The sequence below is a fragment of the Prionailurus bengalensis genome, chromosome A3 (assembly GCF_016509475.1).
Source record: "Prionailurus bengalensis isolate Pbe53 chromosome A3, Fcat_Pben_1.1_paternal_pri, whole genome shotgun sequence".
NCBI lineage: Eukaryota > Metazoa > Chordata > Mammalia > Carnivora > Felidae > Prionailurus > Prionailurus bengalensis.
The window spans coordinates 5,047,321-5,072,544 of record NC_057354.1 but is presented as its reverse complement, the minus strand read 5'-3'; the positions used below and the strand labels follow the sequence as shown (position 1 = coordinate 5,072,544).

The following is a 25,224-nucleotide window of genomic DNA, read 5'->3' as shown; positions in this document are numbered from 1 at the left end:
CCCCTGCTCCCATTCTCTCTCTCAAAATAAATAAATAAACTTAAAAAAAAAATACATTTAGCCTTTGTGCAAATCCCAGAGTAACTGACAAATAGAAAGGCTGAGAGGCTACCTGTGGCAACAATTCTGAAGTGACAGAGTAGAAAGAACCCAAATGTCTATCGATAAACTACGCTCCATCCTCGCAGTGGAGGAGCTTGCTGCTGGAAAAAGGGATGAGGGAGCTCTGCCTAGACTGCAAAGGAGTGATCTGCAGAATACCCTGGATGGTGGGGAAAGCAAGGGACAGCATCAGGCATGGGCCGCCCCTTTGCATCTGAGAAAGGAACAAGGAACACAAGGACATACGCGTATCTGCTCAGAGTTACCCACTTGTGTGCACTAAAAAAAAAAAAAATTTTTTTAATGTTTATTTATTTTTGAGAGACAGAGAGAGAGGGAGGCAGACTGCAAGCAGGGGAGAAGCAGAGAGAGGGAGACACAGAATCCGAAGCAGGCCCCAGGCTCTGAGCTGAGCTGTCGGCAGAGACCCCCGACGCGGGGCTCGAACTCACGGACTGCGAGATCATGACCTCAGGTGAAGCTGGACGCTTAACTGACTGAGCCACCCAGGGGCCCCCCTGTGTGTATTTTTTAAAGGTAAGAATAAATTAAAACCTAAGGGGCGCCTGGGTGGCTCAGTCTGTTGAGCATCCAACTCTTGATTTTGGCTGAGGTCACGATCTCCTGGTTCGTGAGTTCAAGCTCTGCCTTGGGCTCTGCGCCGATAGCACGGGGCCTGCTTGGGATTCTCTTTCTCTGCCCCTCCCCTGCTCATGATCCATCTCTGTCTCTTTTGCTCTCTCTCAGAATAAATAAATAACCTTTTTTTTTTTTTAAGAAAAAAAGAATAAGTCAAAACGTAGAAAAAATGCCCATCTACAGAAGGAGTAGGGAACAGATGGGGGAGGTAGGGACAGAAGTCAGATTTTTCTGAATGTGCTTTGTTTTACAGTTTTGACTTGGAATCATGTACAAACATCTTAAATAATTGTTAGAAGTCTAAATTAAATCCAAATGTAAAAGCTAAAGCAATTCCTAAAACTAAGAGATAAATGAAGATAAATGAGCCTAATGGCAGATCAAGTTGAGAGTTGTTCAGGCACAAAAAGGGTTAATACAAGTAACTTTGAAACACAGTCTCATTAATACTAATGTTAATACGACTGTGCGACTGTGCCTCTCTAGTGGGAGACAGTCCGAAAACAAAAAGAACGGCAAAGAAACCTTAAACTATATTCAGTTATCCCACCAAACTGTTAGTAATCATACTGGCATTTTTATTTTGGATACACACACACACACACACACACACACACACACACACACACTAATGCCATTAAAAAGCAAGATGTGTACTGTGTAAAAAGACAAAAACAAACAACAAAAAAGCACAAGAGTTACAAATATAAAATCAAATAAGTAAAAGCCCTATAATCCTCAATTTAACGTGGAAATATCAATACAAACTCATGGTGGGGAATTTTGTAAAGAACAGATAAGGCTGACAAAACCCAAATGCAGTGGCCACACTGCTTTTGTGCTTCCTGATCTGATACAGCAGCAGGGCCTAAAAAGGATTCTTATCCAACAACCCAAAACTCTGAGTCTGACCAAGGCTGTAGACTTAACTAGCAGTTCGTAGGAAGTACTGGGAACAGAGGAACATTTCAAACCACACTATGGGGATGTAATCAGCCAGATCCCAAATGTGGGGAATCCTATAGTCTAATGACTTAGTTTCCTTGGAGCAGAGGAATAAAAGGGAGGATGAATTATGACAAATTAAAAGAAATTGTAAAAGGTACATCAATCAAATGTAATATATGGACCTCATGTGGATTTGATTTAAAGAGACTGCCCGCATGAAACCAGATTTCTGAGAAAAGTGAAAAATCTGAACAATGACTAGAGATTAGTGAAATATCAAAGATCTATTCATAAATTCTATCCATGTGATAATGGGATTGCTATTATGTGTTTTGAAAAGTATCTGTATTTCTCAGAGAGTAATACCAAAGCATCTACAGTAAAAATGATACGGTATCTGGGAAATGCTTTTATCTGGGTTGGATTATCTTAAGATAAATGAGAAAACACTGGTCAAATGTTAATGACAGTCGAAGCTGGGTAGAGAGTACACGGACATTCATTTTAATATTCTCTCTACTGCTGTGTGCTGGAAAATTTCCATAATAAAAAGTTAAAAAAAAAAAAAGAAGTATCTCATGATAATAAGAATGAGCCCTATCTGCCTGAACAATTGGAGGAACGGAGCACAAATAGATCTTTTGTTCTTGAGTCACTTAACTCCACAAAGCTGTTTTCTGAATTAGGGATATCAGCTACAAATATGACTAAGGAGAATTCGCTGCACAGATCTTAAGGTTACAATTTTTCACACCTGGTTGTTCGGATCCGTGAGGTACCTCACTACGATCGGTGTAAGATAGTCCGCGAGCACCCCTGGAAAATTCGATCTGTTTTCTTGTAAAAAGACGGCAATGGGAGGAATCTGTTCCATCAGGTCGGTCCGCACCGTGGGCTCTGCAGCAATAAAAAATCAGAGAAGAATCGTATAAGAATAAGCCAAGCATCTTACAGAGTGTATGGCGATAGTTTCTAGCTTTTCTTACTAAAATACTTCATCAAGGAAATTAGACAAACGCAGTTTAAAAATCATTTCCCGTTTAGAGTATTTATGCTACAGACAGGCTTAAAAAGCTAATAAGCTATCCAGCAATATAAAAACATAAAAGGAAGGGAGAATGACAACTCTATTATAACAAGCCATATATAAATCGAGGAGGGAGCAGGCAGTCTGCAACGCTGGGCCAGCGTCCAAAAGCCATTACAACTAATGGCACATATGCCAGACCTATGGGTTGTGCTTATTTAAATTCCAGCCGGAATGTATACATTATAAATAATTCTTTCATAAATGCACTCCCCCACAATCCACGCATCCCAATTATTTCTAAGGCAGAGCATTAAACAAAAGAGCGGCTCTAGCTCCAATATACCACATTAAATTTAACACAAATATATAATTGCTTCAGCACTGTAAATGGTGACTCATTTACAAAGAGAACCCATTTAAGGATTCAAAACATCCACTTGGGCCTTTTTAAAAGCATTGTGTCATATTCATCTGAATATTTTAAACTAATACAGGAGCTATATGGAATGTTTATTTTTCTATTTTCAGTGAAAATGATCAAAATCTAAAGCAGTGTAAGATTTCAGAAACTTTCTGAAGCTGTTCACTGATTGTTACAAATGGGGGGTCGGGGGGCGCAGGGCAGCTCTCAGTACTGGTAACCCCACCACTCACTCCTGCGTGCACGGGGGAGGAGGGGCGAGGAGGGACGTCTCAGTGTCTACCACCCAGCAGCATGCTTTCCTCCCCGGAGAGCAATCATGGAGAAGTAGAGAGAGAGAGAGAGAGAGAGAGAGAGAGAGAGAGAGAGAGAAATCAAGATCAGCCTACAAAGATTACAGGTGACGGAAACTAATGACTGGGATTGTTCTAATCCAAAAGACTTCTTTTGATGTGGTCTTTCTTAGCAACCAACAGTCGGGCAAAATGCATGGAATACAAAAGGCCTTAACTGCCAGGGCAAATGGCATTCATGGCCATTAGTCATTCTAATTTTCTAAAAATAAGGATAATTTGATGCCAAATAAGACACCCATTGTTGATGACAATATCCATTCATGCTTAGACATTGCTTAAAATTTTCGATCAATACCCAGGTTTTCTTTTTAATTCACTACCGGTGGTTATACGCAATTTCTTGGAAATACACAAGTAAAAAATAAACGTACACAATCCTTATACACACCTGCGTCTTCTGACAATCTGACCACAATCTCCATGACCGTTAAGAAGTCCTCCTCATTGTTACTGAAGTCCCGGAGGATGTCATTCAGCCCTCTGGCAATAATCTGACTGTGGAGATGAGAAATGATCTATACAGTTACTTGGGCAACACTGAGTGGCGGTATGCTAATTACAGGCATTGTGTGAAGGGCAGGTAGTAAAACCAAGGAACAAAGCAAAGTCAGTGACCTCTGTCCAGAGGGAGGAGAGACGGTCAAGGAACGTCCAAAGATAGTCATTCCCATGTGGGTCACTGTCCTATAGGAACCAGACCTGTGTCCTCCGGTCTGGTGGTCACTGGAGGTTGAAACTGTCCACTTAGAACTGGAGAAAAACGACTTTCTCCTTTTTGGATTGATTCTTCAGGCCTAGATAGACTCGGCAGAGAGGCTCCATGACAGTAGGCGGGAATTCAGTGACCAATACATGCAGAAGGAAAAGGTCCCAAGAGGCATCCAACGGCCACCTCAATCTCAAATGGCCTCTACCCACTAGGTGTCAGTAGAATCCCCCTGGCTGCCCCGCACCCCATGATGTGACAACTAAACTATGTCTCCGGACATTGCGACAGGTCTATGGGGGCAAAAATCAGCCCTGGTTGAGAATCATCTCATTAGAAGATTAAAGGTATAAGGAACCCTCTGTACTAGCTTTGCAACTCTTCTGTAAATCTAAAACTGCTGAGGGGCACCTGGGGGCCACAGTCAGTTAAGCATCCGACTCTTGATCTCAGCTCAGGTCTTGATCTCAGGGTCGTGAGTTCAAGCCCCACAATGGGCGTGGAGCCTACGTAAAATAAAATTTAAAAATTAAAAAAAATAACTAAAATTAATACTTTTATTAAAAGCCAACACCTTTGCTGGCACAGATATGAGGCAACAGGAACCCACAGATACTGTTGGTAGGAATGCAAAATAGTACAGTAATTTAGAAAACGGTAGGTTCTTAAAAAGCTAAATATGCATTTATCATTCAATCCAGCAATTCATTCTTAGGTATTTGGCCAGATGAAATGAAAACTTACGTCCACATACAGACTTGTACACAAATGTTCACACTGGCGCGATTCACAATAGCCACAAAGTGGACGAATTTCCATGTTCCTCGCCGAGGGAATATACACACAAGGCACTAACTGTCCATACAATGGACTAGGATGCAGCACTAAAAAGGAACAGCCTAGTGGTAATAACGGGGATAACTTCCCAACGTATTTTACTAAGGAAAAGAAGCCAGAGAGAAAAGACAAGACGACACACGATTCCGTTTATCAGGAATTCTAGAAAAGGCAAAATCTTTGCCTCCAGACACAAATCGCTGGTTGCCTGGTCCGCAGTGGGGAGGAAGCGAGGGACAGGGCAAAAGCAAGAACAAGGACACAAGGCGGTGATGGCAATGTTCAAATGTGCCGCTGGTTGAGGGTTGTGTGACTGTTGGCACGTATCCACCTGGGTGCTTTAGGCGGGTGAATTTTATCGCATGACATATATGCCTCAGTAGAGCGGCGCTTTGTTTTGTTTTGTTTCTCAATGTGTATTTATTGTTGAGACACAGGGAGAGACAAGCATGAGCACGAGTGGGGTAGGGGCAGAGAGAGAGAGAGAGAGAGAGAAACTGAAGCAGGCTGCAGGCTCTGAGCTGTCAGCACAGAGCCTGACGTGGGGCTTGAATCCACAAACCATGAGATCACGATATGAGTCGAAGTCGGACGCTTAACCAACTGAGCCACCCAGGCGCCCCAGTAAAGCAGTCTTAAACAAAGACATTAATACAGGGGAAAGTCAGTGTGATCAGCTGTGGCCTGGAGGCCTCTGCCCAACATGAGGGACAGGCACTCTGGAAAGGCTTCTTGGAGCCAATGGAAAGGAGCCCCCGCCTGCCTCTGCCTGTTCCTCTGAGCCCCTCACAACTCAGGAACAGCACGCATCATTTCTGGCCGTACATCAGAATTAGCTGAAGTTGCAAACCCACCTTGATTTGCAGGAAAAGACTGGAAATGTGGAATTCAAAGAGGTAGTCGTTTGGCCCAGCACACGACAGGAAAAAAATCCATCAACTCAAGCCTGTCCTCGGAGAGACTTATACCACCCCTGGGATGAAAGGTCGAGATCTGGCAGCCAGGAGGTTTGGGAAAGTCGAAAACAGACACTATAAAGTCCCTGATTACATTTCACTGGACCACATTCAGGTTGGCCTCCCCTGGGAAATCAAGCAACTAAGATCCCCAATCTGCTTCCAGGGCCATAGAATGGATAGACAGACCTGAATCCAGCTTCGAGTGGTCGCAAGGGACCTGCCCTCTTAAGGGAGGTGAGGAGAGGGGCAAGAGAGGGCCCCTGAAGCAGGGAGCGACAGTGTATCCGCCGCAGTGAATACAGCACGGGAAAGCTAGACTCCCACACGCCAGTGCTCTGGCACCAACACTTTGGAAAACTTGGCTGCTTTGGGCTGGAATGACCTGGAGAGGTCATAGTGGATGAGCACAGTCCGGAAGCATCAGGCTCAGTCCTTCTCAGTGCCAGCTATGCTAATGAGGAGAAAGGAGAGAGAACAACTGTGCGTGATTCAGAAAGCATTAGAAAGTTCGATGAGCTCAGCCACCGGAAGCTCAGGGCATGGTCCCTGGCCCGTGGTAAGCCCTCAAGCGCATCAGCCATCAGTATCACAACACAAGCAAAGAACTGCAATTAAAATGTCTACCAAAAGAGGGAAGCTGAAATAAGTTATGCTAGATCTATCCGTGGGTATGCTGTATAAGCAGTTTCAAAGTTACCGATAGATATGCACTGACTCAGAAAGACGCCTGTGATACCGTAAATGAAAAGATGACGTGAAGGATTTTATATACAGTATGAGCCCATTTCTTAATACAAACTATGTTTACGTATGTATGTGCAATACACGTTACTTGTATATGCATACACTCATTTAGGGAAAAGTCTGGAAGCATATATTACCTTAGACTGTAGTGGCGGGGGAGGGAGACTCCCTGTTTCACAGAACTCCCGAAATTGCTAAATGTTTCAAGAATGTGTTATTTTTGTGAATTTTCTGAAATATAAAGTGGATGACTCAATTTTACTCAGCAATGTTCCCTGGAACTCTTAGCATGGAAGTGACCTCTTGTGTCTTCGTCCCTTCCTTCTCTCACCCACTGGTGCGGTCACTGTCGTGAGTCTGTGAGTTAGCCCAATTACCCAGCCCCAGACGCAGGGCCAAGAGATGCCCGTGTTCCAGGGCCTGCCCTGAGGGGCACAGCTCCCACCGGGATGTAGGCAAGCAAATGAACGAGGATGGACAGTGACAAGACCCTCAAGAGAGGGGAGGAGAACACAGGGGAGTGAGCCAGGGAGCTCAGGGTGAAGATGTGCAGGAGGAAGGCAGGAGGACACGGAGGGGGAGGACATGGGACCCAGACACAGACCGATCACACAAGGACTTTAAAATAAGCATGATTATCATGCGGAAGGGCTGGGGTGCCTGGCGGGGAGGGGGGGGCTCCGTCGGTTAAACGCCAGGCTTCGGCTCAGGTCATGATCTCACGGTTCGTGGGTTTGAGCCCCACGTCGGGCTCTGTGCTGACGGCTCAGAGCCTGGATGGAGCCTGCTTCGGATTCTGTGTCTCCCTCTCTCTCTGCCCTTCCCCTGCTCATGCTCTGTCTCTTTCTGTCTCTCTCTCTCAAAAATAAGCAAACATTAAACAAAAATTAAAAAAAAAAAAAAAAACACGCGGAAGGGCTGCTGGAAAGGCTGGACGTGCTCGGACAGTGAAGGATACAGGAACTCTGCAGGCTCTGCTTGATCTTTCTTGAAATCCAAAACTACGCTCAAAATTAAAACGTATTAACTAAATGGAAGCGAAATAAAGACTGTTTCAGATAAAAGCTTGTGAGAATTCACGGGCAGCAGTCTTAGACTAACCAGAGTCGAAAAGGAGGTTCTTGCGGCCAAAGGATGCCGAGTGAGAATGGGCATTTCACAAAAAGAAATGAAAAGCACGAAAACGGCCTAAATGATGGCAAATATCAAAAAAAGTATGTTCCTCATTTTCATTGCTTTAGAAGGTGGTTGGATATCTCCAGGAAATAAAGTAGCAAGGTACGGTGGGTGGGACGCATGATGGCGTGCACTACAGAAAAACAGGAGCACCAAAGGTGAGAAGAGGCAACGGCAGCCCCCGCGAGCATAGTCTGTACTCTCAGGACGTGCTCACGCAGGACCTTGCCCCGTATGCAGAGTGGCATCGTTTCATTGGAATACATGTCGTAATAAGTCAGCGAAGTCCATTATACTCCCCAGAACAACCAATACAAATTTATTAAAGGAAGCATAACTAATAAGCCGATAGCGAAGATAAACTGGAATCGTAAAAATGGAACCAAAAAAAGTCCCCAAAAATGATCCTTCTATTTCAAATATGAAACACAAATTGTTTATGTTCTCACGCCCCCTCTCGGAAAGCAGCAGCAAGGGAGAAAAACAGCAAGACGAGTGGAGTCGATAGAAAACGAAAAGGGGGCGCCTGGGGGGCTCAGTCAGTTAAGCGTCCGACTTTGGCTCAGGTCATGATCTCGTGGTTCATGGGCGCGAGCCCCGCGTCGGGCTCTGTGCCGACAGCTTGCGGAGCCTGGAGCCTGCTTCGGAATCTGCGACTCCCCACCCCCCCCCACCCCGCCCCAGCTTATGCTCTGTCTCTGTCTCTCAAAAACGAAACAAACGTTAAAAAAATTTTTTTAAAAAGAAAACGAAAAGAAAGATGGTAGATTTAAACCAACCAAACCAGGGGAGCCTGGGTGGCGCGGTCGGTGAAGCGTCCGACTTCAGCCAGGTCACGATCTCGCGGTCCGTGAGTTCGAGCCCCGCGTCGGGCTCTGGGCTGATGGCTCGGAGCCCGGAGCCTGTTTCCGATTCTGTGTCTCCCTCTCTCTCTGCCCCTCCCCCATTCATGCTCTGTCTCTCTCTGTCCCAAAAATAAATAAACGTTGAAAAAAAATTTTTAATAAAAAAAAATAAATAAATAAAAAATAAAATAAACCAACCAAACCCTATCAATCGTCACTTCAAATGTGTATGACCTAAACATTCATATTAAAAGGCAGAGATTATTAAATTGGGTAAAAAAGCAAGACCCAACTACATGCCTTCTATAATAACTACACTCCAAATCTAAGACATGAATAGGTTAAAAATAAACATACGAACAGAAATATATCATCCAATCAGTAATCAAAGGAAAGTGCGTATGTTAAATTCAGGGAGTAACGTTCCGAGAAAGGAATATTTACTAGGGACAAAGAGAGGCATTACACAGAGATAGATAGATCGATTTATTCAAGAAAACAGAACACTACTAAATGTGTATGCACCCAAGCACAGAGGTTCAAAATACACCAAAGAAGCTGTTAGAATTGAAAAACAGACAAATCCATAATCACAGCTGCAGATTCCAACACCCCTCTCTCAGTAACTGACAGAACAAGCAGACGGAAAATAAGTAAGAACACAGAAGACCTGGACAGTGTTTTCAGCCAACTTGCCCTAACTGACGTTTCTAAGATACCGTACCCCAAAATACTGGGATGCACATTCCCTTCAAGTGTACGTGGAACTTCCACCACCTAAAGCAGTTTCAGAAACGTTAAAGGAAGAGAAATAATACAAAGTGAGTTCTCTGACCACAGAAGACTTAAACTAAGAATGCAATTAACAGAAAGATACCTGGAAAATCTTCAAATATTCGGAAATTAAACAATGTACTTCTAAATAACTCACTGGTCAAAGGAGAAATCATTGTAGACATCAAAAATACTTGATAGCAAAAAGCAATAAAAATATTACTATCAGAATTTGAGGATGCAGCTAATCTAACACTTAAGTACTTCCAGTACCTAATAGCAACCTGACAATGTTATTTTAAAAAAGGCCAGGGGGTGTCTGGGTGGCTCAGTGGGTTAAGCGTCCAACTCCTGATTGCCGCTCAGGTCATGATCTCAGGTTCATGAGTTCAAGTCCCACGTTGGGCTCCGTGATGACAGTGAGGAACCTGCTTAGGATCCTCTCTCCCTCCCTCCTTCTCTGCTCCTTCCCCTACCTCAAAATAAGTAAATAAACTCAAAATAAAAACGCCAAAAAAATAGCTAAACATGCCTCACAAGAAAAAGAACAGCAACAAAACTCCCCTCAAAAAAGAAAATAATATGAATTCGAGGAGAAATTATTGAACTAGGAAATAAACACACAACAGGGAATATCAAAGCCAAAACTTGATTCTTCAACATAACTCATATACTTGATAATCCCCTGGTAAGAATTATCCAGGGGGAAAAGAAAGAAAAGGCAATAATAACAAATAACAGAATAGAAAATGGGGCCATACTACAGATTTCACAGACAATAAAAAGAAAATTACCATTTTCTAACACAGAATGAGATAATAGATCTAAGCAATGATTATTTGCGACCACTAAAGTCATGAGAAGAAAGGCTGGTGGGGAATTTTATAATGAAACAATCCGACACCTGCACCCACTGCTCGACGTGAACATCTCCAAAAGTGGAACACCCGGACATTGTTTCGGGATGTTTTGTAATGAGAAATATACAAAACAACACAAGAAGTATTGTTTAAAAAAAAAAAATTTGAAGCAAAATCTAATCAAGTCTCCAAGTGTAATTTTTGGTTCACAGAAAACACAAAGAACAAAGGAATATGTTAAATTACACCATGAGAATAATGACCACCAAACCCAGAATGTGGAAAATTCTACAAGACTAATGACCCCTTCAACAAATAGATGATGTAGGGAAAAGATGAGAGGGAGAATCAATTAGAGATTAAAAGGGATTCAAGATCAAAAGGAAAAAAAAAAAACTGCAAACCAAAAAAGACTTAAGAGACACATCTACCTAATGAAATGTGTGGACCTTATTTGGATCATGATTCAAACAAATCAACCATAAAAAGGCATTTCTGAGACAGGGAAAATTTAACATAGATTGGTAGGCTGAAGGCATTCTTGTTAATTGGGTTGAGTGCGATAATGATACTGCAGTTAGATTTAAGTCTTTAACTGGATAAGATGAAATGTCTTGAATTTCTTTGAAAATACACCAGCAAAAAAAAAAAAAAAAAAAGCACAAAACTTCCACAGAGAAAATGACCAGATTTTTATCGGGACATTCAAGAAAACCTACATAAAGAGAAAGATATACCATGTTTATGGATTGGAAGTCTAAATATTGTAAAGAGGACAATACTCCCCAAACTGATATATCCATTCAATGCAAAATCCCAAGAAGTGTTTTGTTTTATTAGAATCTGATGAGCTGATTTTGAAATTTATATGAAAATGCGAAGGACCAAATCATGTCAGAGAAGAAAAACAAAGTGGCAAGTCTTGCTCAATCAAGTATCAAGACCCACTACTAATCTACAGTAATCAAGACAGTGTGGTACTGGCTGAGGGGGAGACTGCTGGAAGAAGAGACAGCCCAATCACAGACTGGATTATAACGGAGGTGGCACCCCAGCGCAATAGGGACAAACCTATTTTTGCAAAGTGGTATTGTCATAATTAGGAAAATGAAACTGGACCCCTTGTTCATACAAGGAACAAAAATTACTTTCAGACAGATTGCAGACCCAAATGTGAAAGAAAAAAAAAAATCTTTAAAGCAATATAAAACATTCTGTTATGATCTTGGGGTAAAGGAAGACATTCTAAGGAAGCTTCAAAATGCACTAAGGCTAAAAGATAATGTTGATAAATTTACATCAAAATGAATAGCTTCTGGTCACCAAAAGAACAGCATAAAGACAGCCGAAACACAAGCCACAAGATGAGGAAAGATGTTTGCTGTACATAACTGACCAAGGTTTGAAATCCAGAATATATAAAGAGGTCCTACAAGTCAATAATAAAAAGAGAGATTGGGAATGCAAACAGGGGCAGCCACTCTGGAAAACAGTATGGAGGTTCCTCAAAAAATTAAAAATAGAACTACCCTACGACCCAGCAATGGCACTACTAGGTATTTATCCAAGGGATACAGGGGTGCTGTTTCGAAGGGGCACATGCACCCCATGTTTACAGCAGCACTACCAACAATACCCAAAGTATGGAAAGAGCCCAAATGTCCATTGATGGATGAATGGATAGAGAAGATGTGGTATATATACAATGGAGTATTACTCGGCAATCAGAAAGAATGAAATCTTGCCATTCGCAACTACGCGGATGGAACTGGAGGGTATTATGCTAAGCAAAATTAGTCAGTCAGAGAAAGACAAATATCCTAGCACTTCACTCATATGAGGACTTACAGAGAACAAACTGAGGGTTGCTGGAGGGGTTGCGGGAGGGGGGATGGGCTAAATGGGGAAGGGGCACTAAAGAATCTACTGAAATCATTGTTGTACTAGATGCTAACTAACTTGGATGTAAATTAAAGAAATAAATTAAATTAAAATTAAAAATAATAATAATAATAATAGTAACAAAAAGAGAGATAATCTATCTTCCTCACCAAAGAAAGATTTCAGCAGGCACTTCACAAAAAAGAAATACAGATGTCCAACAGACATACTAAAAGGTGTTCGGACTCATAAATAAATAAGATGTAAATTAAAATCACAAAGCAATACTGTCATATCTACCAGCACACTACCAGACTGGCTAATATCTTCAAATCTGACAATACCTAGTGGCAGATAAAATGTGGGGCAAACGTGGGAATACACACTGATGCAACCACTTTGGAAAACTGGCACTATCTCCTAAAGCAGAAGACAAGCATGTCTCATCACTTAGGAGTTCTTGCCGGGCTGTACGTCTTACAGAGATGTGTACTAATTTGCACCCGTCTACATATATTAGATTGTTTACGGCAAAATTGTTCATAAGAGTGAGAAAACCTGGGGCACCTGGGTGGCTGAGTCGGTTGAGCGTCCGACTTCGGCTCAGGTCATGATCCCGCGGTTCGTGGGTTCGAGCCCCGCGTCGGGCTCTGTGCTGACAGCTCAGAACCTGGAGCCTGCTTTGGATTGTCTCCCTCCCTCCCCCCTCCCCTCCATTTGTGCTCTGTCTCTGTCTCTCTCTCTAAAATAAAAAGGAAGAAAACTTGAAGTACTCTAACAGTGGATGGATAAGATGTCAGTACGGTATATTCAAACAGCACACTTATAAAATCAACAAACTCAAAACGACATGCAAAACCACAAAGTGACATATCCTATATGATTTCCCACATCTCATGTTCAGAAACAACAAAATTAACTTGTTCTATTTGGAAGCAGATACTTAGGTGCTGAGACCGGAAACAAAATGAAGGATGCAATGAACATAAACATCGGAAGGTGGCCACCGCATGGCAGGGAGGGAGTGGTGGTCAGGAGGGTAGGGAGGACACGCATCTGGGATGACCTCAGTCATGGCCACATGGGCATTTACTTCATAAACACTCCTTGGGTTTTTCATACACGTTTTATCCAATTATCTGCAAGTGCTATATTTCATAACAAAAGAAGTTTTCAAGAAAGTTGGAAAAAGATTAAAGGAGAAAAGGCATCTCAACAGATATAAAAGAAGCATTATATAAAATGCAGACCTCATTGAGGATTTTTTTAAAAAACTCTTAGTAAGTTTATTCTATATAATAAATCACCTGTACTCTTCAAAACTGTCAAGAGTATCACGAGAGGCAAAGAAAGGCTGAGAAACTGTTAGAGATTGAATGAGCCTGAAGAAACATGACAATCAAATACAATACACGATGCTGGGTTGGATTCTAGACCTGAAAACCAACCAAACAGACAAAAACCCTGATTTAAAGGACACTCTTAGGACCACTAGAAAATTTGATTAAAATCTAGATATTAGGTAACAGTATTGTATCAAAGTTGAATTTCCTGAGTTGGATCACTATTCTGTGATTATACACGTGAACAGTGAATGTCCTTGTTAGAAAAAAAGCACACGGAAGTCATTAAAGAGAAAGCAACATGATGGGCACATTTACTCTCAAATGGCTTTGAAAAACCGTGAAAATACAGACAGACTGAATGTTAAAACAAACTTGATGAATCTGAGTAAAAAACAGACAGGAATTCTTTATATTACTCTTAAAACTTTTCTGTAAGTCTGAAATTATTTTTATTTTTATATTTTTTAACATTTTTTTAATATTTATTTTTGAGAGAGAGAGTGAGTGTGACGAGGGGAAGGGCAGAGAGAGGAGACACAGAATCGGAAGCAGGTTCCAGGCTCTGAGCTGTCAGCACAGGGCCCAAGATGGGTCTTGAACCCACAAACCGTGAGATCATGACCTGAGCTGAAGTCGGACGCTTAACCGACTGAGCCACCAAGGTGCCCCTGAAATTATTTTTAGAAGTTTAAAAACAGGAGCGCCTGATGGGCTCGGTCAGTAGAGCATGAGACTCTTCATCTCAGGGTTGTGAGTTCGAGCCCCACGTTAAGTGCAGAGATTCTTATAAAACTTTTAAAAAATTGGTTTTCATTTAAAAAGAAAAAAGTTGAAACATAACCTCTTAGCAAATAAGAAATACACATTTTCTTTTTTTCTTTTAACGTTTATTTATTTTTGAGAGAGAGAGAGAGACAGGGTGCGAGCAGGAAAGGGGCAGAGAGACAGGGAGACACAGCATCCAAAGCAGGCTCCAGGCTCCGAGCTGTCAGCACAGAGCCCGACGCGGGGCTCGAACTCACGAACTGTGAGATCATGACCTGAGCCGAAGTCAGATGCTTAACTGACCGAGCCACCTAGGCGCCCCACAAATATACATTTTCTTAAGCTGATGAGATGTAGCTACTAAAAATATAAAACAAGATAGGAAAGGAAGAAATAAAACTATCATTTTTCACAGACAACATCATTGTAGTATGTAGAAAACCCAAAGAACCCCCAGGGAAGTTATTAAAATTAATAAGTAAACGTAGCATAATCAATGGAGACAAAATCAAAGTATAAAAATGAATTCCATTTTCATATTATCAACAACCATTAGAATATAAAAATTTTAAGAAATGATACAATTTACATTCACATAAAAGATCAAATACCTAAAACTAAATGGAAACGATACAGATCTCTACAACAACGGAAAACCATGTATCATAGTTTTAGTTATTTATGTGTATGTGCACACAGAAATTTAAGAAAATCTTCCAAAAAATGGAAGGATCAGAAAACTAAATATAGTGCAAAGGTGTCAATTCTTTACAAATTGATTTATAGATGCAACGCAATTCCAATGAAAATCCCAGCGGGTTTTTTTCTAGAAATTGATGAACTGGGGCTAAAATGCATTTGGAAATGCAAAAAGTCCAGAACAGCCAAGACCATTTTCAGAACAAAGTGGGAGGACTTTCTTTACTTTATACCAAGATTGTGATGATAAAAATTGCAGAAATGAAGACAGTGGGGTCCCAGCGCAATGACAGACAAATAGACCAAAGGGAGCAGACTAGAAAGTCCAGATATGAACACTTGATTTAAGACAAAGGTGGCAAAGCAAAGCATAGATAAAAGGCAGCATTTTCAATAAACGGCACTGGGTCAATTGGATACCATATGGCAGGAAATGAAACTTGACGCCTACCTCACATCATACACAAAGAAAGCAACTCCAGGCGGACGTGAAAGGTAAAACAATAAAACATCAAGAAGACAATATAAGGAAATATCTTGATGGCCTTGGGGGAGGAGAACGTTTCTTATACGTGACAAGAAAGCCCCGAGCATAAAAGAAAAAGTTTCAAAATCGTGAACTACATTTGAATTAAGAAGTGCTCATCAAAAGACATCATTCAGAGTACCATCATTTCTCTATCTGTAAAATTGGGATAATAATCGGACTCACTCAGCAGCAATTGCTGTGAACCTTCCACGATTTAATAGACAGAGAGGCACAGAATGTAATTTTTTTAAAGAGGCAACGGAAGGTAAAGAGACTCAACGAGTATCATCCAGCCTTCCCAGAACGGGGTACTTAAAGACAGGTACGAGGCCAGGCCACAGGTAGACAAGTCCAGAGGACTGTTCGGAATGAGAAACACACAATGGCTTGTGAGTGGCAGGAAAGGGTGTGTGTCACAGGCGAGAAGGAGGATGCCGAAGACAGCAGGTGTATGTGATGGGGGAAGGGAGACAAGAAGAGAGATGCCTCCTCCCGCCCACTCGCCCGCAAGACAGGAGGGAAGCATGCCCTCAGACTCAGGTCTGGGCAGATTGTAAGGTGAAAAGAGGTGCCTTAGTTTCTTACTTCTTTAGGAAATAACAGTCAAGGTCGTCTGTCAAAGAGGCGTGGTCTGAGGCTGGAGAAGAGTCCCGCCAGCACCCCAAGGAGTGACATCACATTGGGACAATCTGCAGGAAAGTTCCGGTCAAAAATCAAAACAAGAGAGCCATGCTCCCAACGGATGCTCCTCAATTATGGGGACGCATTTTACTTTTCTGCGAATTGCACAGGTGGAAAGAAAGCCGGTCAGCAATCCTATCTAAACACTAGGAAACTGCGTCACCATTTTATTCCTGGCTTGTGCCAGGTGATCAGCAGAACGGTCACAAGAGTAACAGAAAAATCTCATCAAATGGCGCCATTCAGACAGGATCCCGGCACCCTGGGAACAGCCTGCGTTCCACCTCATCCACGAGAGTCCTCAGAGCCGTCACAGAGAAACGGCCACTGTTGTCAGCTCAAACCAGACCCAACAGAGGGCTGCGAGCGTGGGAAGGACTGGCGAGCTCACCGGTTGAAGACGTTCTCACTGAAAGCATACTTTTCCAGGCGAGCGAGGGGAGGCAGGTTACCCTGGCCTGGAACGTCCAGAAAGGCCGTTAGCCTCATGCTGTCACGACCCGGGCCGTAGTCTTCAAATCCATCTAAAGGGGAAGAGGGGACAAAGCCACACTCATCAGGTCACACCTGAGCAAAAGCAGGTCCTTGCAGCAAACCTTCTACCTTGACACCCTTTCCCGTGGGGGTCTTGAGAACTTGACCGACTCCTCTAAAATGAAGTGGGTAGGTTATAACGCAAGAGAAGGGTGACCGGACCAGAGTCATAAAGAAAAGCTAAGTGCCTTTCTTTCAGTGCTGTCGACCTGACTTGTGAGTCACCTCTCATCAACACGATGGGAACCTCTCCTCTACCGGGGAACTCAGAAGCGAGGGAACGAAGCAGCTGGCCGAGCCCTGGCAGAAATGTCCGTGAAGTGCTATGCAAACAAGTGTCAAATGGTCAAAAGAAAAACATGGGGGGGGGGGGGGGCGGGCGCCTGGGTGGCTCAGTTGGTTAAGGGGCCGACTTCGGCTCGGGTCATGATCTCGCGGTTTGCGAGTTCGAACCTCGCGTCGGGCTCCGTGCCGATACCTGGGAGCCTGGAGCCTGCTTCGGATTCTGTGTCTCCCTCTCTCTGGCCCTCCCCTGCTCGCGCTCTGTGTGTGTCTCTCTCTTAAAAATAAATAAACATTTTTTGGGGGCGCCTGGGTGGCGCAGTCGGTTAAGCGTCTGACTTCAGCGAGGTCACGATCTCGCGGTCCGGGAGTTCGAGCCCCGCGTCGGGCTCTGGGCTGATGGCTCAGAGCCTGGAGCCTGTTTCCGATTCTGTGTCTCCCTCTCTCTCTGCCCCTCCCCCGTTCATGCTCTGTCTCTCTCTGTCCCCCAAAAAATAAATAAACGTTGAAAAAAAAATAAAATTAAAAAAAAAATAAAATAAAAAATAAACATTTTTAAAAATATTTAAAAAAAAAAAAAGAAAGAAAGGAAAACAGGTGAGTTTGACCTCGCAACCAAGAATCGGGAAGAAAGTCCGCCCCGTGTCTTGTCTTGCCCTTAACGTGCTTGTCGCACAGCTCACACACTCCGTGACACGGATTCCCATCAAACCACGTGGCGACACCCAAGCGGAGCCCTCCACGTGGATGTCTAACGGCTTCCTCCAACTCACCCTGGCCAAACACGAACGAGCCCGCTGCCACACCGGCTCTTCCCCATGAAGCCAGCTCTTCCCCGCCTCCCCAGGGGACGGCAGGCAACCCTCCCTCCGGTGCAGTGGGGAAGCGCGGCCGAGCTCATGGGCACTGGAACCGAACGTCCCTGAAATGAAGTGAATCCCCTGACCGCAACTCACTAGCTGCGTGCCCACGTTAAGTGATTTAACCTGTCTCCACCTCCGTGCTCTTATGTGAGGGACGATGTAAAAATGCGCTCTCAGGATGCTAAAACAAGGGAGACTGGGCATGTCAAGCCCCGCAGATCTGGCCCCGCACGGCCTGGCCAACCTCGACGGTGGCCACCACCCTTTCCCCACCCGCGCATCAGGGGCATAAACGCTTCCCTACTGTCCCCTGCACGGAAATAGCTGAACAGGAAACGCTACTCACGCAAAAAAGCAGAGGCTTCCTACCTGGCAGAGAGGAAAACCAGCTGATTTAGGCAGTAACTGATAAGGGTTTAAAATAAGAAATGACACGTTTGTGCCTAGGTGTTTACTTTGAAACACTAACCACATTTTCCCTCCACAAATTCTTTTAGGCTAGTAATTAGAGCTTATTAAAAATTTACATTGTGTAACAGTTACCCAGAGAATTTTAATCAAGAAGTATACGTCTGTAGAAAAACTATGTGTGACGCACTCAAATACATCATTTCTTGCAGGATCCCTGCCAGGGAGGAATGGGTCCCCACTGAGTCACAGCCAAGCCCCCACCTCACCCCCGACCACAGTCACTTTGTAGGAGCTATTTTCAGTGCGTTTCAGGGCCCATGAGGAACACACAGCCTCCAACCCACAGACATTTACAAAGCAGCGTGAACCTAGCCTGCAGGGGACTTTAAAAACATGAAGTTTAAAAAGCCGACGTGTCTTGGGGCGCCTGGGTGGCTCAGTCGGTTGAGCGTCTGACTTCAGCTCAGGTCACGATCTTGCAGTTCGTGAGTTCAAGCCCCGCGTCGGGCTCAGAGCCCAGAGCCTGCTTCAGATTCTTTCTCTCCCTCTCTCTGCCCCTTCCCCGCTCGCGCTCTGTCTCTCTCTGTCTCTCAAAAATAAACATTAAAAAAAATAAATAAAGCTGAGGTGTCTAAATGTTTGGGCTCACAGAGAGCTTTGGAACTGGATGACGCCCACAGACATACACACTCAGAACTTTTCCTAAAGAATCAAGGGTTTCAAAAGATCCCCTGAGACCCACCTATGTACTTGGTGGGTTAAGAGGCACTCTTCAAAAAAACTCTATCCGCAAACTAAAGAACTTAGCAATTAGTTCCACGAAGAATAACTGTTATCAGGGAATATTAATGATTCTATTATATTAACTATATAACATTATACTAACTATATACATGGAAATAAAAGCCATAAACCATAAACTACGGGGTGATAACTAATCTTCATCGATCTTCCTATAGGCCAGGAACTGTGCTAAGAGCTTCACAGATAGCGGCGGTTCATCAAATCCTGACAACCGCACTATCCCCATGTTTCTGTTAAGGGAGCTGAGGCTGAGAGGATCCGAGACAGCTGGAAAGGCCACACAGCCAGAGAGGAGCAGAGTGAGAATGAGAACCGAACAGTCGGACTCTGCGGGGCGCCTGGGGGGCTCAGTGAGTCCAGCGTCCCATTTTTAAAAATTTTTTTTTAACGTTTATTTCTTTTTGAGACAGAGAGAGACAGAGCATGAGCAGGGGAGGAGAGGGGCAGAGAGAGAGGGAGACACAGGCTCCAGGCTCCGAGCTGTCAGCACAGAGCCCGACGCGGGGCTCGAATCCACAAACTGTGAGAGCGTGACCTGAGCCGAAGTCGGGAGCTCAACCGACGGAGCCACCCAGGTGCCCCTCCAGTGTCCCATTCTTGATTTCAGCTCAGGTCATGATCCCAGGGTCGTGGGATTGAGGCCCGTCAGGCTCCGCACTGCTTGGGATTCTTTCTCATTCTCCCTCTTTCTCTCTGCCCCTCCCCCAATCACACTCATGTGCTCTCTCTAAAATTAAACACACACACATACACACACACACACACACAAAACACAGTCAGACTCCAGACACAGCACTATCCTGTACTGCCAGAGAGGAAACCTACATTTTAATTTTCGAAGAAATTCCTCCCACGTCCCTGTCTGGGCTTCAGGCACGGTGACCTTCCAATGCACCAAAGTCCTTCACCTCAGTGATTTTCTACATGTTGTTTCCACTGCCTGGGACGCTGTCGCTTCTTACCCCCTAGCCCCACCCCAGCTGAGGTCCCCCTCGGGGACGGGGACGCGGGAGAAGGCCCCGCCTCTGCATATAGCCTCTCGCGGAGCTGGGGACTCGCCTGTCCTAACACTCCCCATGACAGTGGCAGCATCGGGCTTTGTGACTGTCTTGAGTTCGTCTCCGAGCTCCGTGGAGGCGCTGTGACCCCAGTGCCCAGTATAGTACCTGCCAAGTAATAGGTACTCAATGAAAAGTAGTGAAATGAGGAATGATACCACCAAAAGAAACTTAAATAAAGAAAAACAAATGCTCAAACAAATGGGTGTTCTCGTACAGACTCGTAAAGAAGAAGGAACCTTACAGCATGCCTCGATAAACTCCCTCATTTTAGAGACCACTAAAGAGGCGCACCCCCAAAGCCAGCGGCAGAGCTGGGATTCCTAGAGCCTAAATGTTCTGTGTTCCAGACCAGTGCTCTTTCAGGAGATGAGCAGCAAGTCTACTCAGGTGAGGCTAAAGGAATCAAAGAACACCGAGGCCGGAGGGAAGGGTTATGGTCTCCGAGGTAACTGAAGGAAAGTCAAAGACTTCCGTTTCCGGCCAAGATGGTAGAAAAGCCTCACGTTTTACACATCTAGAAAGCTAGAAAACCGTCCATGAAACCAGTCTTCAGGCCCTAGACAACCGGTAGCGCAGGACCGGAGCCCTCAGACAAGGGACGCAAATAAGGAACCCCTGAGACAGCAGCCTCCGATCGCCCAGAGTCCCAGCTGTGGAGAAGGAAATGTGAGGAGGCCAAAGAGGACGGAGTTTGCAAAGGAGGGAGTGGCAGCGGCCAGCCCAGTAGCCTCTGGAAGCTTCCACTGTGTACTGAGCCATGCACACGTGATAGAGAACTACCGAGACTCGGGAGGAAACAAGAAAGGAGCCAGCGGGTCCTTCCCGGCACTGACGTGCAGGGAATAGCAGTCTGTTCCCACCAGCCAGAGGAGAAAGACCTGTAACACGGCGTTGTCTTAGCAGTAGGGCCAAATTGCTCTAGACTAACGCCCGCTCTAGACCCACCCCAATAGAACTTACATCAAGCCTCAACAGAATCAAGCACAATCCAGGAAAGTTCACTGCACACCATAACAAAATCCAGCATTACTGGATTCATACAATTTGTACTGTGAAATCTAACAGCTAACAACCCCAAATTCCTAATGTCTGGCATCCAGTCGAATATTACCACGCATGAAAAGAAGTCAAATAATATGACCACGATCAGGAATAATGTAGAAAAAAATCCCCCCAAAATGTCAGAGATGATAGAATAGAAAATTATCTTTAAACAGCAATTAAAAGAATGTGCCATAGGGGCTCCAGGGTGGTTCAGCTGATTGAGCATCCGTGATTTCAGCTCAGGCCATGATCTCACGGTTCCTGGAATGGAGCCCCTCGTCAGGCTCTGTGCTATCAGTGCAGAGCTTGCTTGGGATTGTCTCTCTTTGCCCCTCCCCCACTCACGCATTCTCTCTCTTTCTCTCCCAAAATAAATAAACATTAAAAAAAAAAAAAAAGAATATGCCATATATTCCATGAAAAAAATGTTGATGAGAAAAATAGAAATTAAAAAAAGACCCCAGTGTAAATTCATTCAAGAGATGAAAAACACAATAAATGAATCAAAACATAAACTGAAAGAAATGAACAGATTAGAGAACTAAAAAAAAAAAAAAAAAAAAAAAAAAAATTCAGAGAACTTGAAGATACAGCAATAGAAACTATCCAAACTGGGGCGCCTGGGTGGCTCAGTTGGTTAAGCGTCCAGCTTCAGCTCAGGTCATGATCTTGCAGTTCGTGAGTTCAAGCCCCATGTCAGGCTCTGTGTTGACAGCTCAGAGCCTGGAGCCTGCTCCAGATTCCGTGTCTCCCTCTCTCTCTGCCCCTCCCCTACTCACACTCTGTCTCTCTCTCTCAAAAACAAACATCAGAAAAAAAAAATTAAAACAAAAGAAACTATCCAAACTGCAGCACAAAAAGAAAAAAATAGGAAAAAAAAAACACACAAAGCATCAGTTACTAGGAGACATTATCAAGCACCATAACTTTTGTATAACTGGAGTCCCAGAAAAAGAGAGGAAAAAAAAAAAAAGACAGAGATGGAGAAAACATTAAAAATTTTAGAAGAAGAATGGTTGAAAAATTTTAAATTTGATAAAAACTGTAAGCTTAAAGATTCAAAAAACTGAACCCCCCAAAATTACACATAATAAAATATCACACACTGAGATACAACATAATCAATTGCTAAAACTTAGTGATCAAGAAAAAAAAATCTAAAAAAGCAGTCAGAAAAAAAAAATACAGATTACATTAAAAAAGAGATTATAAGGGCACCTGGGTGGCTCAGTCGATTGAGCATCCAATTTTGGCTCAGGTCATGATCTCACAGTTCGTGGGTTTATGCATGGGGCTCACTGCTGTCAGCATGGAACCCACTTCTGTTTCCCTTTCTCTCTGCCCCTCCCCTGTTCTCTCTCTCTCAAAACTAAAAACATGTTAAAAAGGAAAGAGATTATAGACTTCATGTCAAATATCATTAAGGAAAAAGAAGATGAAAGGTGTCTTTAGAAGGCTGAAAGAAAAAACACTAGTCAGAACTCTTGAAGAAATCTCTTTCAAATTTTAAGGGGAAACAGACTTTTTCAAACAAACAGAAGTGGAACAAATTCATCACGAGCACACATGTGCTATGAGAAATGTGAAAGGCAGTTCTTCAAACAGAAGAAAATGATACCAAGATGGAAATCCGAAGCTACTCAAATAGAAGAGGCTCAAGGATGGTGTATGTGTGGGTCAATACAAACAACCACTGTCTTCTCATTCTATAAAGTCTCTTAAAAACGCCTTAAAACAAAAATAATAACAACGTATTACTGAGTTCATAGCATATGTAGAAGTGAAATAGCAATAAGGCAAGAAAATCAAATAGAACATACAGATTGGAAAGTGAAAGGAAAAGTAAAACTGTCTTTGTTCACAAGCATGATTGTCCAAGCAGAAGAGTCTAATGAGATTACAAAGAAACCACCAGAACTAATAGGTGAGTTTTGCAAGACTGCAGGAGGCTGCGCATGTTAGGGGGGCAGGGGTGTAAGGAAAATCTCTGTACCTTCCTTCAATTTTGCTGTGACCCTAAAATAGCTCTCAAAAATCGTCTTTTTTAAAAATAGAGTTATACCATTTTCATGGATCTGTATTGGACTGAATCCATTTTATGGATTCAATATTGCTAAGATGTCAATCTTGCCAAATTTACCTATAAATTCAATGTTATCCCAATCAATTTGCAGAAATCAATAAGCTGATTCTAAATTTATACAGAAATGCAAAGGACTGAGAATAGTCAAAGCAATTTTGACAAAGAAAAGAAAACACCGGGTGCCTGAGTGGCTCAGTCAGTTGAGCGTCCAACTTCGGCTGAGGTCATGCTGAGAGCTCAGAGCCTGGAGCCTGCCTCGGATTCTGTGTCTCCCTCTCTCTCTCTCTGCCCCTTCCCCTCTCATGCTGTCTCTCTCTCTCTCTCTCTCTCTCTCAAAAATAATTTTAAAAAAATTTTAACTCACAATTCCAAACCTCAAGATTTAGTATCATGATACTGTGATATTGGCTTCAGGGTAACATACAGGTTAACAGAACATAAGACAGAACCTACAAATAGATCTGCAAATCTAAGCCCAATGCATTTTTCACAAAGGTGTCGAGGTAATTTAATTCAGCAAACAGAGCTAGAATAACTGAATAAACACGTGAGGGAAAATGTCCTTTGTTCTTACACCACAAAAAATAATTAACTCAAAATAGATCATGGACATAAAAAACATAAAATGATAAAACTTCTAGAAGAAGACACAGAAAAACCTTTGTGCTCTTTAGTTAGGCAAACATTTCCTAGAGTGGTGCAAAAAGCATGTGCCATGAAAAGAGATACTGATGAATTCAACTTGATCAAATGGAGAACTTTTGCTCTTCAAACAACATTGGTAACAAAATGGAACACCAGTTGGAACACCTGGCTGGCTCAATTGGTGGAACATGTGGCTTTTGAGCTCAGGGTTGTGGGCTCAAGAGCCACTCTGGGTGTAAAGATTACTTAAAAATAGTACCTTAAAAAAAAAAAAAAAAGAGGGGCGCCTGGGTGGCTCAGTCTGTTGGGCATCTGACTTTGGCTCAGGTCATGATCTCACGGTTCGTGAGTTCGAGCCCCCGCATCGGGCTCTGTGCTGATGGCTCAGGCCCTAGAGCCTGCTTCGGATTCTGTGTCTCCCTCTCTCTCTGCCCCTCCCCTGCTCATGTTCTGTCTCTCTCTGTCTCAAAAATAAATAAAAACATTTAAAAAAAAAAAAAAAAAGGAAAGAAAATGGAATACTGAGCCACAGACTGGGAAGAAAATACGTGTAAAACACACATCTGATAAAGAATCTGTATCTGGAAGACATAAAGAACACTTGGAGCTCAATCTTTAAAATGGGGGCAGGGGGGGGACCAAAAACTGAACAGACATGTCACCACAGAAGATACCCAAATGACAGCTAAGCACGGGAAAAGATGTTCAACATCATTAGTAATCATTAGTAATCATGGAAATGTCAATTAAAAGCACAGTGAAATACTACCCACCCACTAGGAAGGCTAAGAAAAAATTTTAAACTGTATTAAACGTGTTGCAAGCAGCAAGTGGATCTCATTCATTGCTGGTGAAAATGCAAAATGGTACAGCTACTAAAATGGTTTGGCAGTTGCTTCAAAAAAGAAATATACACTTAACCACAATCCCACTCCCCAGTGCCTGCAGAGGAGAAATGAAAACACATGTATATTTATGCTAAGACTTGTATTTGTGCGTTCACAGCAGCTTTATTCAAAACAGCCCAAGACTGGAAATAACCAAAATATCTATCCACAAAGTGGATAAACAAGTTGTAGTATACCCATACAAAGGAATACTTCTCAATAACAAAAAGGAATGAGCCGCTTATATGCAACAATATAGATGCATCTCAAGAGCATCATATCAACCGAAAGAAGCCAGACACATACAACTTC

General features: G+C 43.1%; 1 protein-coding gene across 5 annotated transcripts in view; it reads right to left on the bottom strand.

The window, feature by feature from the left end:
• Nucleotides 1-25,224, bottom strand: part of LOC122467226 (serine/threonine-protein phosphatase 4 regulatory subunit 1-like) — an 82,345-nt gene that overhangs the window by 37,116 nt on the left and 20,005 nt on the right. For 4 of the 5 annotated variants that reach the window (XR_006292863.1, XM_043553602.1, XM_043553604.1 and 1 more), the window contains 3 exons: nucleotides 16,690-16,822; nucleotides 3,885-3,991; nucleotides 2,444-2,586 (listed from right to left, as the gene is read on the bottom strand). Coding sequence is in view for 4 of the 5 variants with exons in the window: in XM_043553602.1 (XP_043409537.1) it covers nucleotides 2,444-2,586; nucleotides 3,885-3,991; nucleotides 16,690-16,822 (383 nt within the window). In the remaining variant the exon portion in view is untranslated. The remainder of the gene's footprint in view (nucleotides 1-2,443; nucleotides 2,587-3,884; nucleotides 3,992-16,689; nucleotides 16,823-25,224) is intronic. The other variant, XM_043553605.1, reaches the window with a different exon arrangement.